The 23,175-nt window shown below is 43.7% G+C and overlaps 1 protein-coding gene across 1 annotated transcript in view; it reads left to right on the plus strand.

Moving 5' to 3' along the window:
- Positions 1-23,175, plus strand: part of ST8SIA4 (ST8 alpha-N-acetyl-neuraminide alpha-2,8-sialyltransferase 4) — a 92,347-nt gene that overhangs the window by 38,018 nt on the left and 31,154 nt on the right. Inside the window, exon 4 of the mRNA XM_081212433.1 lies at positions 3,861-4,154. Coding sequence (XP_081068559.1) covers positions 3,861-4,154 — 294 coding nt within the window. The remainder of the gene's footprint in view (positions 1-3,860; positions 4,155-23,175) is intronic.

The following is a 23,175-nucleotide window of genomic DNA, read 5'->3' on the forward strand; positions in this document are numbered from 1 at the left end:
TTAAAATATATATATGCCTCCAACCCTCCAATATCTAAAATGTACTGAAATTTTCTGCTCTGGAGAGAAGCAGCAACATAGAACCCTTATCCTTTTTCTAACTACAGTGGTGCCTCGCAAGACGAAATTAATTCGTTCCGCAAGTCTCTTCGTCTTGCGATTTTTTCGTCTTGCGATGCACGGTTTCCCATAGGAATGCATTGAAAATCAATTAATGCGTTCCTAGGGAAACCGCCTTCAGACCAGGTCCGGGGACAGTCTGTCCCCGGACCTCTTCTGAAGGCTGGGGGGGGGACAAGGGCTTTTCTTCCCACCCCCAGCATTTTAAAAAACCCTGGGACAGCGGAGGACTTCTCCGCTGTCCGGTGCGATCTTAAAATGCTGTCGGGCGGCATTTTAAAATCGCCCCGGACAGCGGAGGACTTCTCCGCTGTCCGGGGCGATTTAAAAGCCCCTGGGAAGGCAGGCAGGGGGGACAAAGACTTTCGCCCCCTGCCCGCCTTCAGAAGGTGTTCCCGCCCCCCCCGCCCCACTTTGGAACAGCTTTCCGAAGTGAGGCGGCTGGGGCAGGTGTCCCCGCCCCCCCGCCCAACTTCGGAACAGCTTTCCGAAGTGGGGCGGCTGGGGCAGGTGTCCCCGCCCCCCCTTCGGAACAGCGTTTTAAAATGCTGGGGGTCGGGAGCGAAGCGCTGCCGACCCCCAGCATTTTAAAACCTTCCCGGGACACGGGGAGATTTTAAAATGCTGGGGTTCGGCAGCGCTTCGCTCCCGACCCCCAGCATTTTAAAACCTCCCCGGGACACGGGGAGATTTTAAAATGCTGGGGGTCGGCAGCTAACGCTTCGCTCCTGACCCCCAGCATTTTAAAACCTTCCCGGGACAGGGGGAGATTTTAAAATGCTGGGGGTCGGCAGCTAATGCTTCGCTCCCGACCCCCAGCATTTTAAAATCTCCCCGGGACAGAGACTTCTCTGCTGTCCCTTGGAGATTTTAAAATGCTGGGGGTCGGCAGCGAACGCTTCGCTCCCGCCCGCCAGCATTTTAAGATCGCCCGGGGCAGGCGGGGGGGGGGAAGGCAGGCGGGGGGAGCAAAGACTTTTGCCCCCCGCCGGCCTTCAGAAGAGGTCCTCTTCTGAAGGCCGGCTGTGGGCGAAAGTCTTTGCTCCCGACCTCCAGCATTTCCCTATGGGCTTTCGTCTTGCGATGCAAGCCCATAGGGAAATTCGTCTTGCGAAGCGCCTCCAAAACAGAAAACCCTTTCGTCTTGCGGGTTTTCCGTCTTGCGAGGCATTCGTCTTGCGGGGTACCACTGTATGTTTGATAGTAGCTACAGGAACTCCTAGTTTTTGTTTCTGTTTCATTTAGTTGCAATGCATTTTTTTTAAAAAAAGCATCACTAATTTCTCCATTGTTAAACACTGATGTTAGCTAAAATAGTGAAATCTTTCTAAAGTTCTTTTGCTGCCATTGTTTCCTGGTTGCTCACAGATTGCATTTTAAATCCTTCCATAAACATATTAATGGAAGGTTCTGCAACAAAGGTATCAGTAGCATTGCAGTCTTTCACAGGAAGTGATGAATCACTGATACTCTTGCTGTTCATATTTATAGTCATGCACCTGCTTCCTTGAGTCAATATGCAGTCTGAAGAATGGTACTTATTTCAGATATGTGCTCATAGTGGAATGGACCATGCTGCAAATGGCTGAAATATTTACAGGAGTGTTTTGTAAGATGAAGTGCTTTTTGAAATAGAAGGAGAGGTGGCTAGATTATCACAACAACTGAGATTTTAAATAACAAAGCTGCCCAGAGATTATTTTGAGCAGATGCAAAGGAAAGCTTTTCTTCCTTCTACCTTCTGAGTAAAAGAGACATTAATTTAGATGGGAAAAGTAAAGATTAGGGTGTAATCTTATTTACAGTAGGTGGTTGGGTGTGATGATCTAATGCTTCCAGTATTCTTCAGCTTATACTTGGCATTTAGGTAACTGCGGCCTGGTAGTCATTTATGACTGGTGGACATGTATTTTTTATTATAATTACTGAAAACCTATGAGGAGATTGGCGGGCTGTACTTTAGTTGTACTAAAGTAGCAATGGTGGGTCCAGGATGCCAGGGGGATTGCCTCCTCTTGTACCAACCTACCTACTACCCTAATATGAGATGGAGAGGCCCTTATCTGTGTCCCATCTAGGATGAAAGTGTGGTTGGTGGTGGCATGGGATAGAGCCCTTTTAGTGGCTCCCACCATCATTGTAGAACTGTCAGGGTTCAGCCCTTCCCAGGCCTCAAACCTGAGGTCTCCTCAGAAGAGGAGCAGAGGATACGGTGAACCAGGTAGGAACTTCAGAGCTGCATCAAGCATGGATGGACTAGCAGGATGCAAGGCTACTTGAGAAACTGAGGAAGCACCTGCTCAGATCAGGGCTGGCTGAGAGCTGGGAAGGGGCAGAGCTTCCATATCCTGTAGAAGCTCCCAGTCTGAGATGATTCATTGTGGAGGCAATAGTTCTTACTCAAACTCCATCCTGCCTGACATGGGGAATATGGGCAGGACACATTGCCCTGAGAAGACTAGATGTACCCCAGTTACCTATGGCTTTTTAAAATGGCAATGGTTTTTCTAAACCTGAATCCAATCCTTAGCAGGAGACTTGCAGGACAGACAGCCAAATCATATGGAGAGGCTATTGTCCCTACTTCCTATAGGAAGCAATAAGGTCAGTCCCTCAGTAGCCTTCTCCATTGATGTCAGCCTGCGTCCCCTGTTCCTATGTAGTGATGCCTAGAGTTATACAAGGTGACCAGTATAAGTTTGCTATGCCCTCACGCCTGCCTTTGCTTACAAATGGCAACACATTTGGGATTTTAAAATAGAAAGCTGCCTCTTATACAATGGTATTTGAGGTTTTATGGAACATTTGACAGCATTTTACAATGTTCAAATAATAAGCAGTCAGTTTATGTCAACTAAGTAGCATGGCAACCATTTTATAAAAATATACATGTTTTTACAGATAAATATGTGAGCAGGGCTGCATTACAGTTTGAAATACCAGCCGCAGAATGATTAATTTGATGGTTCTTATGACAGCATTCTTATCAGTGCATCCTGATGGCAACTGTCGAAAGGGTGTAAGTGTGAGTGAGTGAGTGAGTGAGTGAGAGTGTGTTAGGGATGAATCCTTCTATTCCAATCTGTGTCAGATCTGCCAGTGCTCATCCATAAACCCATTCTGTCCATTTCTGAATTAATATATGGAATCTGCAGGGGAATGTGGGTTTTAAACGCGTTTTGACACTTTTTGAAGCCGAGAACTGTGTTGCAAAACTCGGAGAAGTGCAAAACCCCTAGGATAATTGTGTGATGATTTACACATTAGACTGGGAGGTGTTGATCAGGTTAGTCTGCATTGGAATTCAGAGAAATCAAATTCCTCTAGTGTGGTACCTTTAGAGTAAATGAACACTCTGTTAATTTCAAGAGCACTGGCTAGTTCCTTACTATAAAACATTCTTCAGAAGTTCGTTGCATTCATTGAAATGGTGCTTATCTTCTAGGGAATGTACTTTAAATCAGTGGCCCATTCATTCAGCAGGTACGCTGTTCTTCATCTTGCTTAAGTGCATCATAAAGTAAGAGGTCCTTGTTGATTTCAGTGGGATTTAAGATGCTTCTGGATTTCACCCAATATTTTTTAGATGACTAGATGCCACACGGTGCTTTGTGAAAGCATGTGGGATGCCACAGCCTTGCACGTTCATTTTCAGCCTTTATTTCACACACACCTTTTTATCTGAGTTAATGTTTCATATTTATTATTTTATTTTTTTCCATTAATCTCTTCCTCTTCAGGTGCAATCTAGCTCCCGTGGTGGAGTATGCTGCCGATGTGGGGACTAAATCAGATTTTATTACCATGAACCCATCAGTTGTACAAAGAGCATTTGGAGGCTTTCGGAATGAGAGTGACAGAGAGAAATTTGTGCATAGGCTATCCATGCTGAATGACAGTGTCCTTTGGATCCCTGCTTTCATGGTCAAAGGCGGAGAGAAGCATGTGGAGTGGGTTAATGCATTAATCCTTAAGAATAAATTGAAAGTGCGAACTGCCTATCCATCACTGAGACTTATTCATGCTGTCAGAGGGTAAGTGTCTGGAAAAGACTGGCCTGTCCTTGGCACAATAGAACTCATAACTAAAATTTTCACTAGAGTGAAAGAATAGCACTGGAAAGGTTTATGATAATTCTGTTCTTACCACAATGGAGTATGCTTTCGATAAAGTCATGCTTGTTTGCCTGAAAACATTTCCCACTCATTTAGTCCAGGCAGAGGCAAACATTGGCAATGATTTGATTTGGTGACCTCCCTTTCCTCTTTTTATGGGCCAGAGCCACTTTATGAGGAATTATTTGAAATCTTCTAATTTATAACAGAACCAGCTAATCCCAGTATTAAACACTCTTATTTGAAAGTTGTGTTTCTGTCCTCCAGCTGTATGCGTTAAATTTCTTCATCTGAAACAGGCCTTTAGTAGCCATAATTCTCCTGTACAATCAAGAAAATGGATAGTCTTAACAGGCCAGACATGGAGTACCTCTTCGTGATTTGTTTTTCTCTCAATCCTTCTTGTACCTCTTTTTAAATTCTCCCCAAAAGTTTCTGTGTCAATTTAGAAAATATAGACAAAGTTGCTATTCTAATTTCAGCTTACTTGGTTGTGTAAAAATCATGTCTAGCTCCTATTGCCCTAGTTCCTCTGTTTATGCATTAAGAATTGCATTAGTCATTTTGTCACAAAAGTCGAATTCTTGTCTGTCGTGATGTATTAAGTCTTCCTTAGAGACACTTCTTTCTAGGATTTATTTCTTCATTGTTCTGCATTGCTGTGCTGTGTGTTTTCCTGTTTCGCTTTTTCCTCTTTTCTTTTTAAAAAAATGGTATCATAGCATATTTGTGGCTAGAATTAGTAGGTTTTTCAGTCCATTAAGCATTGCTTGCTTATTAAATGGGAGATACCCTGTGGATTGAAGATGCTTTATGAAATGATAGGATTTTCATACTGAACTTGCTGTCAGTATTTGTGCCCTGTGCAAATTTAACTGTCAAGTATGTAGTGGGTTGGATGCAGAGAAATGCATGCATAAGGAACTGGAAGAAGCAGACTTTAATACCACTGCTCCCTGGCAGAAAACCTCCCCCATGAGCTGTGGCACAGGGGTCTGAGAGAGCAGGGAATACCTGAAAACAGAGGTTGCCTTCAGCCATTTTTTTCATAGCCGCTCTTTTTCCTCTCAGCCCACTGCTTTATCCCATCCAGCAATGTCCCCCGATCCCCTGGGAAGCCGCCTCCAAGAGCTTCTGGTGGAGGAAGTCCTATTAAGCACACATTTCTCTGGATCCAACAGAATATTTTCTTCATTGATAGAACGTTTGAATGATATTAATCTAATACAGGTGGTGACCATATTGTTCAGGGGGTTCCATTTCCAGTCCCTGTGCATGTCGGGTGTGTTCATAAGCCTGCCCCATTCCACCCCGTTCTGCCCTCTTCCGAGTCCAAAATAACTCATGTGTCGGCAATCACATGTCAATTGGACGCACCTGAAATGTTCGGTGCTTGTATAAAAAGGTAAAGGGACCCCTGACCATTAGGTCCAGTCGTGACCGACTCTGGGGTTGCGGCACTCATCTCGCTTTATTGGCTGAGGGAGCCGGCGTACAGCTTCCGGGTCATGTGGCCAGCATGACTAAGCTGCTTCTGGCGAACCAGAGCAGCACACGGAAACGCTGTTTACCTTCCCGCCGGAGCGGTACCTATTTATCTACTTGTACTTTGACATGCTTTCGAACTGCTAGGTTGGCAGGAGCAGGTACGGAGCAACGGGAACGCACCCCGTCACGGGGATTCGAACCGCCAACCTTCTGATCGAACTGCTAGGTTGGCAGGAGAAGGGACTGAGCAACAGGAGCTCACCCCACTGCGGGGATTTAAACCGCCGACCTTCTGATCAGCAAGTCCTAGGCTCTGTAGTTCAACCCACAGCGCCACCCGCATCCCATCGCCGTTTGTATAGATCAGCTTTTAAATCTCATTCAAAACATTGCATCGATTTGGAGATTGACTTGGCTCTGCCACCACAGTTAGAAGCTTCCACATGCCCATTGCTGGAAACGGCAGGACAGGAGACTGTTCTTGGGCTGGAGTCTGGCTTGTAGGTTTCCCATAGGAATCTGGGTGGCTGCTATAAGAACAGGATGCTGGACTAGAATGGCCATTGGCGGGCTCTTCATTGACGGGCCCTTCTATGTACCCCATGAAAAACATTTTAAATATGTACCAGAAGGTTTTGTCCATTTTGCAAGTGTCCCTGATATTGTTATGATGGGGCTCTTTCTTATATCCGCATATGTTCACAAGTCATTTCAAAATTTTAAGTATATTACACAAGCACAGCTATCAATCAAATGAACAATCTTTTTTAAAAAAATAGCCCTAATGCAGTAAATGGCTTTTTTTAAAAAAAAAATGAAACAAATCAAGCATACATTAACTTCCATAGAGAACACTCCTTTCAGCTTTTCCGTCATCTCCCCCAGTCTATAGTTACCCACAAGCAAACAAACAAAACCCTTCATATTTTCCCTGTGAGAGTATCGATAGAAGTTCAACTTCTTTCCGCTCGGATAGGGATTGAGCGTGGGAGAAGGATTTGATTCAGTTTTCATTTAAAGGTAAACCTGCTTAATTTCCAAAACATTGCATGAACTGAAATACAGTCATCCTTTGAAATGGTTGTGCAGTGTGTACAAAAATGCCTATGTGAGGGTAAAGTGTGCAAAAAAACACATATAGTCATGAAAATGACATACAAGAATGCATTCTATCTGGAGAAGTAGCTTTGCAAAAATATGTGTATTTGGAGAAATTTGCACTAATTAATTTTCACGGCAGCTGACATGGAAATGGGGAGAACTGAACAAAAGATTAGAAAAATGAGCAACTTAGAGAAACCACAATTGACAGATTCTCTCACCCCTGTTCTTGATAACACATGCTGACAATATTTGCATTATACTTAACATCCAAGGAAAGACTGCTCTCAGAAGCAGAGAGTAGAGCCAAACATCTGAATGCCTTTTCCAGTTGTTCTCTGTGTGACTTTTCTCACAAGTAGTTGAAAGGATTCAAATGCAGGCCTTGTTTTAAAAGGCTGGGGTTTTTACTCAGCTGTAATGTTTAAGCCAGTCTTTTAAATCCAACTTTCCCCATCTTCAGATCTTCCCAAGAAGAAAAAGTGTGACATTCCTCGCAGCAACATGAATGATCTTTTCACTCTAGCATCTGAACATTTTTCAGCAGCACTTTTCTGGGGCCCTTGCTCCCCATAGCTTTGTTGATTACTCTGTTATATAAGCTCATATCACCTGTTAGTTACAGAGGTAGAGAGTTGCCACCATTATACCTGGTAGGACTCCTGTAGAGCTGCACAAAAATCAAGGAGACAAAAAAACCAGAAATGAAACAGTTGCAGGGTTTGGGGTTTTTAAAAGTCTGGTTCAAAGATGCAGTGATGGAAGAAAGCTATACATGAAATTCTCTATGTCATGCAGTTATTTTGTTTGCTGTTGGATTGTTTGGGGAGAATTTAAGACCATCAGAGCCATTTATGGGGGGAGGAATACATCAAACAACAAAGCAGACAGGCTTTCAGAATTAAAATTCAGGATTAAAAACTAAAAAGCAAAAATCTTTGCCTCCTTCTGAAAGGAAAGGAACTCTACAGTTCTATGATTCTATAATTCTTGGGAGAGTCATGGTGTTCCAATGGAACAGGTCCTGTACTTGCTTCAATTTCAGTTGTGAAGGGACCATAGGGGGCCATTTGAGGATGGTCTTAATCAGAGACGCTTGCAAAGTTTTCCTGAGCCAGGTTTAGGGAAGTCTTTTAGGAACTCATAAAAAGCATGCTCCAAAGGCAAGGCTGACATTATTCTGTTTGGATGAAAATCCATGGCAGAAAAGATGTGCCAGCTTCCCTGGCTGACGAAAGCTTTCCATGGCCAGAAGAGAATTGTCTCCTGGCTGAGCAAAGCTTTATCAGCCAGGCATAATGGCAGCAAAAGATCCAGTTGAAAATAGTTTGGGCATGCTGAATATTCGGCTGCCAGAACCTCTACCAGCCACTTACTTCATTACTGTTTAATGTGATGGAACAAGGCTGCTCCATCCCATTAAATATTACCAGAATCAAGAAGTACAGGGGCATTAGAGAGAGTAGGGAAGCCAAACCTTCATGAAGAAGCTGCATATGTTGGTGTTACTCTCCCATTTTTGGACTTGGGTCCCTGCCCCTCTTTTTCCCAGCCTTCTCTGAGTTCACTAATTAAGTGTTTATGCCACCAGATGAACCCACAAAGACCTATATTTTCCTAGCTAAGCAGAGGGAAAGTGTCTCTTTAACTTGCTTAAAAGCAGTGATGGGGCACACCAGCAGAGCTCATCTGGCAGGCCTCCTTGGGCATCTGTTAAACCCTGTCCTTGTCATCTCCCTGCCCCAGTTCTGTCCATGTAAGTTGTAGCAATGCCTGTGTGAGGAGTGCAGTCCCACATCTTTGCCCCATCACACCAGCTGCTACTGAAAAGTAGGCCTTTTCTGAGATGGTGCTATAGGAAAAGAATGCAGTGACTAGAAAAACTGGGAAAGCTGCTGCCTCTGATTGGGAACAATTCATGGAGTTGATACTAGAGTTGGGCATAAATGATGCTGGGTCAACATGGCTTTGGTTGAGGCAGTTCCCTTTTCCTAATTGGACATATTTAGTATTTTTAGTGTCATATTTAGCAGAGTGTACAACAGGACTTTTCAGAAATAATGTTGCCAAGAAGAAAATATATGAGTATTATGTGGTTGTTAAAATTTAGAAAAATGTAATATTTTAAATGAAATTGTACATTTTGTGTGTGTGTGTGTGTGTGTATCCTCTTCTCTTGTTACGGAAACCTTTAACAACAACAACAACCTTCATAATTGATCTGCACTCATCCGTAAGAGCTTAGAAGTGCAAAACATACCGGTATTAAGCTATGCTGACTTTAAAGAATATTTAAATCAAATGATATTATATGAGTCTTGGGTTCTTGGGTACCACACTTCCTTTCTGTGGGCAGAACAGTAAGAACAAACTGGAAAGTACTACATACATATTGCCCTGACCACAAAAATAATGGAACTTAAAAATTGCATGGCCTAGGGGAAACTGTTTCAGAAAATGTTGCACATCCCTATTCATTTGTTAAGCCTTTCCTCTCCCCATTGGAAGAAAGTAGGTATGTGTGTGAGAGAGAAAAAGAGGCAGAGGGTGTGTGTGTGTGCGCGCGGTTCATGCTGGGTTGAGAATTTCCTCTGGGATGCAATGCCTGAACAGGCACAGTGTTGTGTTGTATTCTATTACGAATCAAGCCTCGTATGCACTTAATATGATCTGTGCACGTCAAAGCAATCTTGCTCTTCCAACAAAAGGGAGTGATATTGTTGTCGGCTTCAGCTGCTATTGAGCACAGCAAGATCTTGAAAACATGAGCCATTAAGTTACTATCTAATAAGCAAATTATGGCAAATTAAGGAATGCAAATTTAGCAGAGGCATAAGAAAAGAGTACAATGGGGAACTGAAGATTGCTGCTAGGCAGGGTGTGTGTGTGTAAGAGTCAGGAAATAGCAACATACTCACTGAGGCCTTGCCTTTTAATTGAAGAAGGGAGGAAGCTGTGAAAAAGCTTCTTATGATGTTCCCATTAGATAATACCAGTTATCACTGGCTGCACGGCAACACCAAGAGGAGATAATGTGGGTGCTACTGTTGAAACACAGATGAATCTGTTTTGTGGGAAATACGAACCTATGGAAGTTAGTCTAATGTATATACTCTTAGACCACCCATCACCACTCCCAGTTAGTAGATGGCTCTGCGTACTATGGGAGGAAGGAGGTGCAGATAAGACTAGAAGAGCCACATCATTCCCAGACAGCATAGCCAGTAGTAAGAATTACTGCTGCTTTTCCAAAGCCATCACTTCACCATTGGAGGCAGTGTTAGAAACTGAGATATGAAAGCTAGGAGCTAAATGGCACCTTAAACCTAGGATGTGCATAAAGGCCACAATCCAGCCCACCCCCCCCCCCGTGAAATGAATACACATGATTTAAGTTTAAACATTAATGGGCAAAATTTGGCCACAACTTTATTGATTACAGAATGTGAGCGGTATTGGCTTAGGCACTGGCATCCAAACTATAACTGACTCCTGCCCGCCTTGCAGGGAGACTGGTAAGGGTAACCACCCAAAGAGGGAGCTTGGTCGATGGCAATCCATTCAAGCTCTACCCCGGGGCTCCCGGTGGGACATGGCATGGACCTCACCCCTCCGCGGGCTTCGGATGAAATCCAGACCCCCAGATTCCTTTAACGGAATACCCTTGTTTATGAAGGGGCAGGTGATGGCCGCACCTCCCCTCCCCCCCCCACATCACTAATCCAGTGCCTAACTGCCACATGAGTCGCTCGCCACCGATACCCTCACACCTGCTAGATATGAAAGCTAGGAGCTAAATGGCACCTTAAACCTAGGTTATGGGCGCAACAACAGAATGTCTAGACACGCTTTTTAAATAACAATAATACAAAGCTGAAAATGAATGAACTGCAGCCAAAATATTATGTTCATTTTTCACATGGTCTAATCCTTCCCTTGCCCACTCCCCTAATATTCTTAAGAGGGTCTCTCCTCCCGTCTTCAGAAAGTAGCTGGAAGTGGGCAAGGGAAGGATTAATCTTAGGTGCAGTACTGCGCCCAGAGCTCAGAAACTGCTCACGCTAATGAAATTTCCTGTTGCAAAATGCGCCTAGAACAATGGCAGTTTCGAAGACTGGTTGGAGGTGCTCAGTCCATAAACCATGGGAGCTGTCCCATAGCAAAGGTACTAGCATATTTATAGACAGTATTGCATATTTATAGACAGCATTGGGGAGAAGTTGTTGGTGATGCTGGAACACCTTGGGCCTGTTCTTCCTACAAATCAAAAACACTCTAGTCTTACCTCATCGATCACTGAAGGGATAACGTTAGCCCTTGGGAAAACAAATCCCCTCAAGTCCACACATGCCTGCCCTGGGCATGGACACAGCTGCCACTACCTCTTCCAGCCCAGGCTTTGTGGAAGAGGGTTCCCGAGTGAATGACTGGCAATGTCACTTGCCTGTTCAAGCTTAAGAAAACCCTGAGCTAGATAATAGTTGCAGTAGTGGTAGCAGTGCCTGCTGGATCTCTGTCTTTGTGGCACAGTGGAAAAGGAACACAGGGCTACTCTGGAAATGACTAAGTAGTAGAGCAAACAAAGGGAGCAAAAAGATTGGTGATTAACAAAGCAGAGAGTCTGTGCCAGCCGGAAAATGGGTGAAGCCCCTCGTTAAGCTCAGAGTTGGGTAAAAGAACAAAGGCCTGTGGTAGAGTTCCAGGACTGCAGTTTGTCCTTGGAAAATTTTTAAGACACCAGTCAGTTTGGAGTAAGCTCAGCAGTTTATAGTTTTATGGAGGGAAATAAAGATGTAAGATTGCTGCAGTTTGAACAGCAAGTGGCCAATGATGCAAGTGGCATCCCTCCGCACTCCAGCAGGGTCACTAGCTGGTCCCGGATGCTCTCCCACAACACCGCACCCCAGGGAAGGGGACATGTAAGATTGATTTGGTTAAACTAGAATATGTAGCCATAATCGAAGGAATCCATGGAAGGATGGATGGGAAGTCAATTAATTGTATTTCCCCCCTTCTTTTTGTACTTATTTCTTTCTTTGTTTTTTCTTTCTGTATTTACCAATCAATAAATTAACGTTATAGCATTAAAGAAAGCATTGCAGTTTTCCCTGGTGTGCTAGAGGAAGGGTTAGAAGTTAACCTATGAGCAGGAGAGCAGGGCAGTCTGCAAGGCAACAGACAGGACTGTGCCTATGGGAAAAGCGAGACCTTCTTGGAGTGTAAAGATGGCAGCCCTTCCATCCTAGGTTCAGGCTGTATACAGTGGTACCTCAGGTTAAGAACTTAATTTGTTCTGGAGGTCCGTTCTTAACCTGAAACTGTTCTTAACCTGAGGTACCACTTTAGCTAATGGGGCCTTGTGCCGCCGCCACCACACGATTTCTGTTCTCATCCTGAGGTAAAGTTTTTAACCCAAGGTAATATTTCTGGGTTAGTGGAGTCTGTAACCTGAAGCATCTGTAACCTGAAGCGTCTGTAACCCGAGGTACCACTGTATATGTGTAAATAAACCATATATCATAAAGATACCACATTTGTGTGCCATTTCCAAAGGAAACATGAACCCTTGGGCAAACGCCTGGAACTCTCTGGAATCTCACACTGCAGTGGAGATTGTGGGTGGCATGTAACAATATATAATAGACTGTGCAGTACTTAGATTAAAAAAAAATTAAGCAGTATATAAATGCTTTTGAATGCATACATATATACATCCACTCCTGGTGCTGTAGATCACATCACCAAGTGTAGGCAGGCTAGCAGTATTATCACCTACGGCCCAAAGATCAGGAAAGTCCTCAAATGTTGAAGGAACTTGTCTCCAATACCAGGTGGGTAATCATATCATCTCTAATGACATCCTGATGATACAGCAATTGCCACTTTAGTAGCAATGTTGTGCTAACATGTAAGACATACCCTCATAAATTAATATATTTTATCTGGAAAGTAAAGGAAAGCTTCCCTTTTTAACATTTGCAAACAGTTTATTTCATTCTGATCCATATTAGCAGCCAAGCACTGCCTTGTGTTTTATTTAAAACAGGAACATTTGCATAGAACATCCATTTACAAAGAGTGTTGTTGTTTTTTAATTAGATTTTAATGATGAGGCTGTTAGTCAGCAAAGTCACAGAGGCTGTTATGGCACTTTTTAATACATAGAAATGAATCCAGTGTCATATTTTTTTTTTTTTTTGAATAAATAAATACAGGAATCTTTCTTTTTAAGCTCTACCAGAGGCACATCATTAGGAACATCTCCTCAAGTAGCAACCTGAACTCAAATCGATATAATCTGAGTAGGGAACACATAAACAGGACAGTATTATATTTAATAGCCTAAGTGAGTCCATTAAACTGTTTTGGAGTAAAGGAATATTTATCTCCAATAGTAACATGTCCCTTTGTGCCTGTCTAACAGGCTCTGTTTTACCTTCTGAAAAACACAACTGCTCAGTAGATACTGTGGAAAAGAATAGAATTCTTTTTTCACCCGCTCTTTATATAACATTTTATTATGAGTTCTATCTCTAAAAACTGCCTGAACACACACAGTTGAGTTGTTTATTATTTATATCACAGTAATGTCAAAGTTTCCAGCTGAGCATATGGCCCCATTGTTCTACTTTTTGTAGAAAATACAGCTCAGGATATTAGTGGCATGCAGTCAAAGCCTGAAAATTTCAATGTCAGCAACCTTTTATATTCAGATTATTTTGCATCCGCTTCTATATCTAGAGCTCTTTGGTGTGACCTTGAGGTGACTTACTGTAGCTTGAAGTTTGGAGGCCTTTTTTGGCTGAAAAGTGATATACAAATAAATTAGAAAAATAATTTATTTGATTTGATTTGATTTGGTTTCATCAATTCTTGATACCAGCACATGCTGGAGCATACAGTATCATTAAAACAACCAGACAAATCTGTTCAAACAAATAACAAATCAGATAAAACATGTGAAATTGGTATAGATATATAACATTTAAAATTAAAAAATACATAATGAAACACCAATTTACAGCTTAAACATCAGGTGCCCTCCATAAAAGCTGTTACCAAAAGGCAAGTCGGGCTGACTCCAGCCTTTCTGCAATGAGGAGGGAATTCTGCAACCAAGGGGCCCCCATGGAAAAGAACCTGTTTTATGTTGCTGCACCATGATATACAGTGGTACCTCGGGTTACATACGCTTCAGGTTACATACGCTTCAGGTTACATACGCTTCAGGTTACAGACTCTGCTAACCCAGAAATAGTGCTTCAGGTTAAGAACTTTGCTTCAGGATGAGAACAGAAATCATGCTCCGGCGGCGCGGCAGCAGCAGGAGGCCCCATTAACTAAAGTGGTGTATCAGGTTAAGTACAGTTTCAGGTTAAGTACGGACCTCTGGAATGAATTAAGTACTTAACTCGAGGTACCACTGTATTTTAATAGTAAATGTTTATCTGAAACAATCTCTTTGTTTAACTTTAAGTTATGTACCTCTCTTGATTAGAAAGATCAATAGTTTATGTCCAGTAAACTATTTTGCAGACAAATAAACACAGTTTCTTGTAACTATTGTATTGCAATAAATGCTGTGTGTTTATTCCCTTTCTTTTTCTTTTTTTAGAGATCAGAGCTGTGCTCTGGATAACTGCGCAACGTATTTGTGCATTGTTTCTAAATAGTTTTTGCAAAATTTTGTTACATAATTGTGGGTACATTGTTGAAAACATAATTGGGATAATCAGTGCACTGCAGTGTTCATTAACAGTTGAAAGCAGTTGCTGAAAGGTGACATTAAAATTATTACTTTCTGCATCTAGACTTCAGTGTCAGGTTAATTGCAAAGTCATTCCAGTTTCCAGGATAGAAATGTAACAGTGAAACATAAGAGGAATTTGATGGATGTTTTTAGGGACATGAAATGCTTTGCAGCCAGTCTTCCTTGAATGTAGATCTCCTAGCTGAATTCAATGGAAAGAACATAGCATATATGTATAGTAGTATCCCTTAATACTCCACAGCTTTCCATAATGAGACTGCTTGCCTTGAGCCAGGGATCTCAGACACAGTGGTGTAGTATGGATTGCTGGCAGCCGGAGCAGGGCAAGTGTTGCTCCCCTTGGTGGACTGGGCAGCTGTGCATGCCGGGGTGGTGGTGTGTGGAGCCCGCGCAGAGGGTGAATGGAGCTCACCTCCAACAGGCTCCTCACCCGCTGCCTCCACCCACCCACCCACTAGACCAACCTGTCTCCCACTGCGCTTCAGCTGCCAGGGCTCTGTGCCTGTTGTGGGAGCACTCAATTTTGCCCCCTCAAAAATGTGTGCCCAGGGCCTTGGCTTGCCCATTCCACACCTCTGTTCACACAGCCACAGGTCACCGAGGCTTCAGAGTCTCAGTACCACTAATGTGCCCTGTATAGTCCTGCTATTTGGCAAGACACAAGATAATTCTGTAAGGGCAAACATGTATCCTTTTGTTACATGAGAATATTTTGTGTCCTTTTGTCTGCCACCTATGCTTTTCCAGGGGTGAGGGACTTCCTTGCATGCCTTATTTTAAATGGAGGAACCCATGATGTTTGTTTGTTTTTATAATTTTGCCTTCAGCAATCTAGGAGGACCCTTTGGCACTTTCCTACTCATTCCTTTATACAAGGAACTGCACAAAGAGTATCCTGTTCTCTCCCCCCCCCCTACATTTCCAACTCTAGTTTGTGAAAAACAATAGCATTATGCCTCTGTACTTCCTACCAAATGCTGGCAATAATTTAATTGAGTATGTGCTCAGGAAGACGATGGCTATTTATGATTACTTTTCCAGGGAAATTTCTTTTTTTGGCAAAACGTCAGTTAACAGTTGTGCTACAAATCATCCATCGGAGGAAGTTTAGCTGCCCCGTTTTTACATAGGTCTTTGTAAGTTCTAACTAAAAAAGAATCCCGTTCTTTGACTGTGTATAAGAGGTACGTCATTGCCATCAACTCTCTGTTTTGCTTTATTTGTTTATTTGGTTGGTTCATTTATGTCCCATCTTTTCCAGAAGGAGCTCAAGGTGGTGTAGATGGTTCTCCCCCTCCTCATTTAATCCTTCATTTAATCCACAGCAACGCTGTGAGGTTGGCTAGGCTGAGAGGCAGTGAATGGTCCAAAGTGGCCCAGTGAGCTTCATGGTTGACCAGGGATTTGAACCGTGGGCTCCCAGATCCTACCCTGACACTCTAACCACTGTACCACACTGGCTCCCAGTCCATTCCATTGTGTTTTTTCTTCCAAGGCAGAGGGTGTCTTTAGGAATATGGCTGTGGGGAGATATTTAAAGACTGGTCTCTAATCCACCCTCTTATTTTTTGTGTGCTGGGCTTTCCAGTCTCCTGGTACCCACTCTTAGCCAGATCTGTGTGCTGGTCCCAGGGGGTTACTGTGCGGAGTGGTCCGAGTCCAGTTCGAGGTCGAGGGTATGGTATGGAGACTGTCCGTCAAGGCTGAAGTGGGGTCCAAGGCAAGGAGTCCGGTGTGGTCAGGAACTCTGGCAGAAGAGCAGGACAGGGTGTGGGCAGGAACAGGTTACCAACAATGTTGCTCCCACAACCTAGGACTGGGCTGGCTGGCTTTTATCTGCCCCGAGGCATAGGGTGGTCCCGGTCCACAGGTGACCCGCCTCTCCTGGCCTGGAGGTGAGCACTCCTCCTGCGAGAACTTAGTTCCCTCCGCCTCTCTGCCCTGAGCCTCTGCAGCTCAGGAGAGGCTGGAGGGTTACTGGACCCAGAGGCAACCTCACCTTCCCCTGATGGGGCTGAGAGTGGAGCACCTGCAGGCAATGGGTCCCCGATCACCTCCGGAGCCAGAGCAGATTCAGCTGGTGTCTGCTCCTGAGGATCCGGCACAGGTGAGGGTCCTTCAGGTTCAAGCCCCAGCCCCAGCTCAGCTGGTCCTGGAGGCGGGGACTCCCATGCAGGCTGGGATTCCTCAAGTTCAGCCTCTGAATCCAATTCCCAGGCCATCACAATCTGTCACTTTGCAGACATCTGGGAACACAGGATTATTCTTGTGCTGCAGTTTAACGCCAGACTTAGAGCAGTTAAACCACCCTTCTTCTCCTTTCCCCCCTTCAGTAATGTACATATTTGGAGGCATCAAGCAAAATAGACAATTCAGAAAGGAAGAGGTACAATTCCTTTTCTCTTATCTAACTGCCTTGGTGGAAAGGTGGGATACATACATATATGCATACATGCCTATCTATCTGATAGTTCCTTGAGAAGCTGGTCCTAAGATTAAATTGAAAGTTAAGATGCAGACACATATTGGTGAAGGACCACCTTCTCGAGCTGTTTCCACACCATCCTCAGAAGCGAAACCCTCTCTTTTTCCGAAAGACAATCTCCTGTGGCCATGTAGCCCACAAAACAAGTCAGGTATGAGGTTGATGACTGAGCATCATGTAAATTTTGGCCAGCTGTTTTTTGAAGTTGTGGTCTGGAGAGTGTGTGTTAATTGCTGTAGGATAATGAGATCAGGAAAGGACACCCAATAGAGGCTGCTACAGAATTTCTGATACATATTGAGCTTTTAAGCTGTTTATCACTTAGGGGGGAAATACACAGGAGATGGAGGTAGAATAGGGGTGAGACCTTGAGACAACTCTGCTATTTCCTGGAATATGAGGTCAGTGTGAGCAGATGAAAGATGACTTAACAGCTGTTTCTTTGTTAGTCCTACGCACATGTAGAATACATATGAAGGGAGGAGTGGGACCACACTCTTTGGCTCTGAATTTGGCTCCAGCACATTCAGTGGAATCAGTTACAGATAGGTAGCCGTGTTGGTCTGCCATAGTCAAAATAAAAAATTCCTTCCAGTAGCACCTTAAAGACCAACTAAGTTAGTTCTTGGTATGAGCTTTCGTGTGCATGCACACTTCTTCAGATACACTGAAACAGAAGTTGCCAGACCCTTCTATATAGTGAGAAGGTGGGGAGGGGTATTACTCAGAAGGGTGGTGGGAATGGGAGATTGGCAGATAGCTGAGATGAGCCTGTTGACGACTCTTAACAACTGTAATAGGTCTTACAGGAAAAGCTCATACCAAGAACTAACTTAGTTGGTCTTTAAGGTGCTACTGGAAGGAATTTTTTATTCAGTGGAATGTTAGACATGAGAGCCTAGCCTGTGTGCATAAGGTCTCCTTTCTGGCATTCTTCTTGCAGACATCAGCAGTAAGAAGACTGCACACGAATGCACAAGTGGAAACAACATCCTGTCCCTCCTCCTTATAGAACTTAAAACATGGCTGCCATCTCTTTCACACTGAGCTCCATAGAACAGCATTTCACCCAGTCCAGGCACAAGATTAGGCACATGGTCAGTTCTCTCACTGAAATATTTCAATTGAATATATTGATTAAAAAACCAGGTTTCAAAAGCAAAAACTATCAATGACAAACCACCCCCATCTCCAAGCAGTGAGACATTTCAGGGATTTCGGTTTCCATGGAATGAAGGCCACTGGAGAGTGTGGTGTCTTTTCGATATGCGATTTTTATTTACACTGATATACAACCAGAGCATAAAATGGAAGAGCTTACAGCATTATCACTTTAACATATCTTGCTCATTGGGTCTCTAGGAAGGCCCCTTCCCCTGAAAGCTATAGCAAGTTAGACATTGTGTATTCCCAGCTCCTGTCGTTCTCCTGGTAGACAGATGTGGCATCCAGCCAGGTCAGTGCTGTGGGGAGGTCTACCTGCTCCTTCTGAAGGTCTCTCTAGCTAGTTGTTTCTATGGCAACACATCTGCACCTGACCAACTGTTTAAAAGGCTATCAGCAAATAGAATGGTTTGACTACTTGAGGAGTTCCTTCTACTATAACCTATGATATTGCAGATGCAAAACTTATTGTCATGTTCTTATGTAGAAGAAAACAACTTCTTTCCATTGTACCTTTCTATCTGCATTAGAACAAAGATACATTAATTAAAAGAAGAATTAAGACTTTCCAAAGGGTAAGACAAATTAGTGTATACTGGTAAATGTATTAATAGCTACCTTAAGCATTATGTGCTCACTTACCAAAATAGAAATGGATAACCAAGTACTGCCTTCTGCTTTGAGTTTTGGGTTAAGATGCTTTCATTCCTCCTCCTTGAATTTTCAGCAAGCCGTAAAATAATTTTTGTTCTGCTTGTGCAGAGTTGTTGTGCTCATGTGTAAGTTGAAGATGGCATAGCATGTAAGGTAGAGATTCACACCAACAAAGCTTGTGGGCATACAGATGATGCTGGACCATAACTGCTACCACCTCAGGTCTTGCAAACTGGGGCTGATTGGGAGCAGGAGCCCACAACATCTAGAGGAAACCAACTTGGCAATAGTTGGAATACAGCATCAATTGCGGTGGCTATGAGGGACAAGAATTGCGGGGGGGGGGGCAGGGAGGATAGAGGCAGGACATACTTTTTGATGACAGCTGCAGAAAACTGATAATCCAGCTTCTTACATTTTCCTTTCACCTTTGAAAATTTCATATCGGGCTCCGAAAGTGTAGTGTTGGTTACTAAATAAATATCCTTCAATATTTCCTCTCTGTCTCCTGTTGTGCAGTGTTTCGCCATTGATTTTGTTGAAGATCAGGCTGTGAGTCTGATTAAGTAGAAGGGTAGTGCTTGACATCCTGTAGTGAATTTGGCACCTTACTATTAGTTTTCTTTTTTTTAAAAAAAAATATGACCTCAAAGTTTGCTTTCTAAATACTTGAGAGAAGTTCAGTAACAAAGCTCTCTTCTTCCAGGCAGTTGCTAAGAGGAGCATGTGACACACCTCAGGTGACGGCCCATCCTGTATTTAGCCGTTTAAGAGAGAAACGAAGTGTGCAAGCCGAAAGCCATTTTGGTGCTCCTTAGTGAACTGTAGGGTTCTGAGTGATACCTTGGCGCCTGATGGGGAAAAACACCAGTTCCTCCTGGCCTTGCAAGCATGCTTGACTTCCTGACTGAGATAGTAACCAGGTAACCAAGGCCTTAGCTCAGAATATGGGGTGGGCGGGGGACAGAGAGAAAAGGTTTTAAGGTCTCAGACTAGAAGAGGAAACATATATGTGTACTCTGTCTGCCTGCAATCTAGTTGTCAGATTTTATCAGAAAACGGAAATTAATTATATTTGCAGGGAGGATGACAATGAGCCACATTGAGAATAAAAATGGTACAGGGCTTAGTACGCTGAAAAGCATAATGGAAAAATGGATAACAATACCATATACAGTGCCATCCAGATTCAGCTAGGGGTCGTAAATGTACACACCTGTAAGGCAAAGGACCCCTGGACGGTTAAGTCCAGTCAAAGGTGACTATGGGGTGCGGCGCTCATCTTGCTTCAGGCTGAGGGAGCTTGTGTTTGTCCACAGACAGCTTTCCGGGTCATGTGGCCAGCAGGACTAAACTGCTTCTTGCGCGACAGGGCAATGGGGCAATGGGACACAGTGACGGAAACCAGAACGCATGGTAATGCCATTTACCTTCCCACCGGAGTGGTACCTATTTATCTACTTGCACTGGTGTGCTTTTGAACTGCTACTTTGGCAGGAGCTGGGACAGAGCAACGGCAGCTCACCCCATCGTGTGGATTTGAACCACCATTCTTCCGACTGACCATCCCAAGAGGCTCAGTGGTTTACACACCTGTATCCCAAGCTGGATAGGAGATCAAGCGCTACTTCCACAATTGCCCACCTTTATCCTCAGCTGGAACAGAATTTTTGTGACCGTGTAAAAGTTGGAATCACCCAAAGAATTTTTCATCACTGCTTGGATACATTGTTTATTGTGTAGTATATAAGCCTTTAAAATAAATAAATGTAGAAATAAATAAATAAATTGCCAGAAATAAATTGCCGTTGACACTGGACTATACACATACTATCCTGGCAGCGTTGCCTGTGACGGATTCCCAAGTTTAAGTTCTATGCTTTCATGATAATTGATACTTCCTTTGTTTGCTTAAAGGGTTATCTTTTATATTAATGCACTGTGGTTCTTCTGGCTGGCAATTGTGCCCAGGCACCAGTGGGATACACAACGGTAAAATCAATAGCTTTTATATCTGATTAATCTAACCTGTTTAAAACCTAAGCATCTGTAAATGGATATTTGATACGATAGGGCTTTGTAAAGGATGTTTTGCATTACATTGATTGAAGGGGAAAGAGGTCAGAGTTTAGCGGCATGATAAATTAATATTAAATATGTGATTTTATCAGGAATACAAACCACAGTTGATTCATAGCAGTGTGCCTGAAGAAGAGAATCCTGGGTAGAATTTAAGCCCCAGAGTTCTATCATTGCATTGCAATTATATTGAAGCAGTGTGCATTTCTCAGGTCTCATGTTGTCTATAATTCAGAACCCTAAATGTTTACAGGCCTCCCATTGCTGACAGAGATTATGACTACCCTTTCCTGCAATGAAAAGTCTGACTTGCAGATGCAGGACTAAATTGGTGGGTTGCAATTTCTGTCATTGGTGTGCCCAGTGTGTTTTTTTCATACAGTCATACCTCATGTTACATTTGCTTCATGTTACGTCTTTTCGGGTTGCGTCCCGCGGTGACCCGGAAGTACCGGAAAGGGTTACTTGTGGGTTTTGCCGCTCGCGCATGCGCAGACACGCAAAATGACATCACGTGCCTGTGCAGAAGCGGTGAATTGTAACCTGCGTGTGCACAGATGCGCCGCTGCGGGTTGCATTCCTTTCACGAGGTACCACTATATATATGTTGTTATTTAGTGGTTTAGTTGTGTCCGACTCTTCGTGACCCCATGGACCAGAGCACGCCAGGCACTCCTATCTTCCACTGCCTCCCGCAGTTTGGTCAAACTCATGCTGGTAGCTTCAAGAACACTGTCCAGCCATCTCGTCCTCTGCCGTCCCCTTCTCCTTGTGCCCTCCATCTTTCCCAACATCAGGGTCTTTTCCAGGGAGTCTTCTCTTCTCATGAGGTGGCCAAAGTACTGGAGCCTCAGCTTCACGATCTGTCCTTCCAGTGAGCACTCAGGGCTGATTTCCTTAAGAGTGGATAGGCTTGATCTTCTTGCAGTCCATGGGACTCTCAAGAGTCTCCTGCAGCACCATAATTCAAAAGCATCAATTCTTTGGTGATCAGCCTTCTTTATGGTCCAGCTCTTTCTTCCATACATCACTACTGGGAAAACCATAGCTTTAACTATACAGACCTTTGTTGGCAAGGTGATGTCTCTGCTTTTTAATGACAAACCTAGTCAGCATGTGTGTGTGTGTGTTTAGAGGTACTCTCATTTTTCTACTCATATTGAAATACTGCCCCTCAATGAGGCCAAACTTAGATTCACCCCTGCATCCCCTCAGAAAAAAGCACTGGGTGTGCCTGTATTCTATGTTTGCCTTAACTGATGAAGCTGGTGGAAAATAGAATGGGGACCAACCTCAGAAAAGAAAGACTTGATTTAGTGCTTTTGTGCCTGTTCACTTCAGGAGGCAGGTGGGAAATTGCACATTAGAGTGTTTCTTTCGTGTCAAAACCTTCCGGGCTGAATCGTTGGCACGCCTGGAAGAAGAGCATTAGCTTAACTTTTCCTCTGAAATGCTAGTTTTCTAAACAGCGGTTCATTCATTGGTAACCTCAAGCATTGATTACTTTAACACATTTTATGCGGAGCGGCCCTTGTATCCGATCCGGAAGCTGCAACTGGTACAAAATGCAGCAACCAGGTTGCTCACAGGAGCAGATGGCCAGCACAATGTTATTCCACTGCTGGGAGAGCAGCACTGGACCAGGATCAAGGCACATGTGTGAATTCACAAAGCCCTAAACAACTCAGGCCCAAAAATACTTTAAAGAACAAGGAACACCTGATCCCTTATGTTCCACCTTGATTACGGAGATCCTCTGATGGGACACTTCTGGTGGTTCCCCATACCCCTGAGGTTTGGTTGGTCTCTGTTAAGGACCATACCATTAGGTTCCCCATTAGGCTGGCCCTGCCCTATGAAACTCCCAAACCCTAAACATTTTTCCGATGAAAATAAAGCAGTCCTATTCAATAATAATAATAATACCCCACCCATCTGACTGACCCACTCTGGGCAGCTTTCAACATATATAAAAACATAATACATCATTAAACATTAAAAAAGAAACACTTTCATTTACAGGGCTGCTTTCAGATGTTTTCTAAAGGCTGTACAGTGGACGCTCGTGTTGCGAACGTGATCAGTGTGGGATGCACATTCACAACCCGCAGCAGCACGTCTGCGCATGCGCAGGTTGCAATTTGGTGCTTCTGCACATGCTCAAAGCGTGATTTAGCACTTCTGCGCATGTGCGACCG

This window comes from Podarcis bocagei (genome assembly GCF_964188305.1).
Source record: "Podarcis bocagei genome assembly, chromosome: 11".
NCBI classification, from domain to species: Eukaryota; Metazoa; Chordata; class Lepidosauria; order Squamata; family Lacertidae; genus Podarcis; species Podarcis bocagei.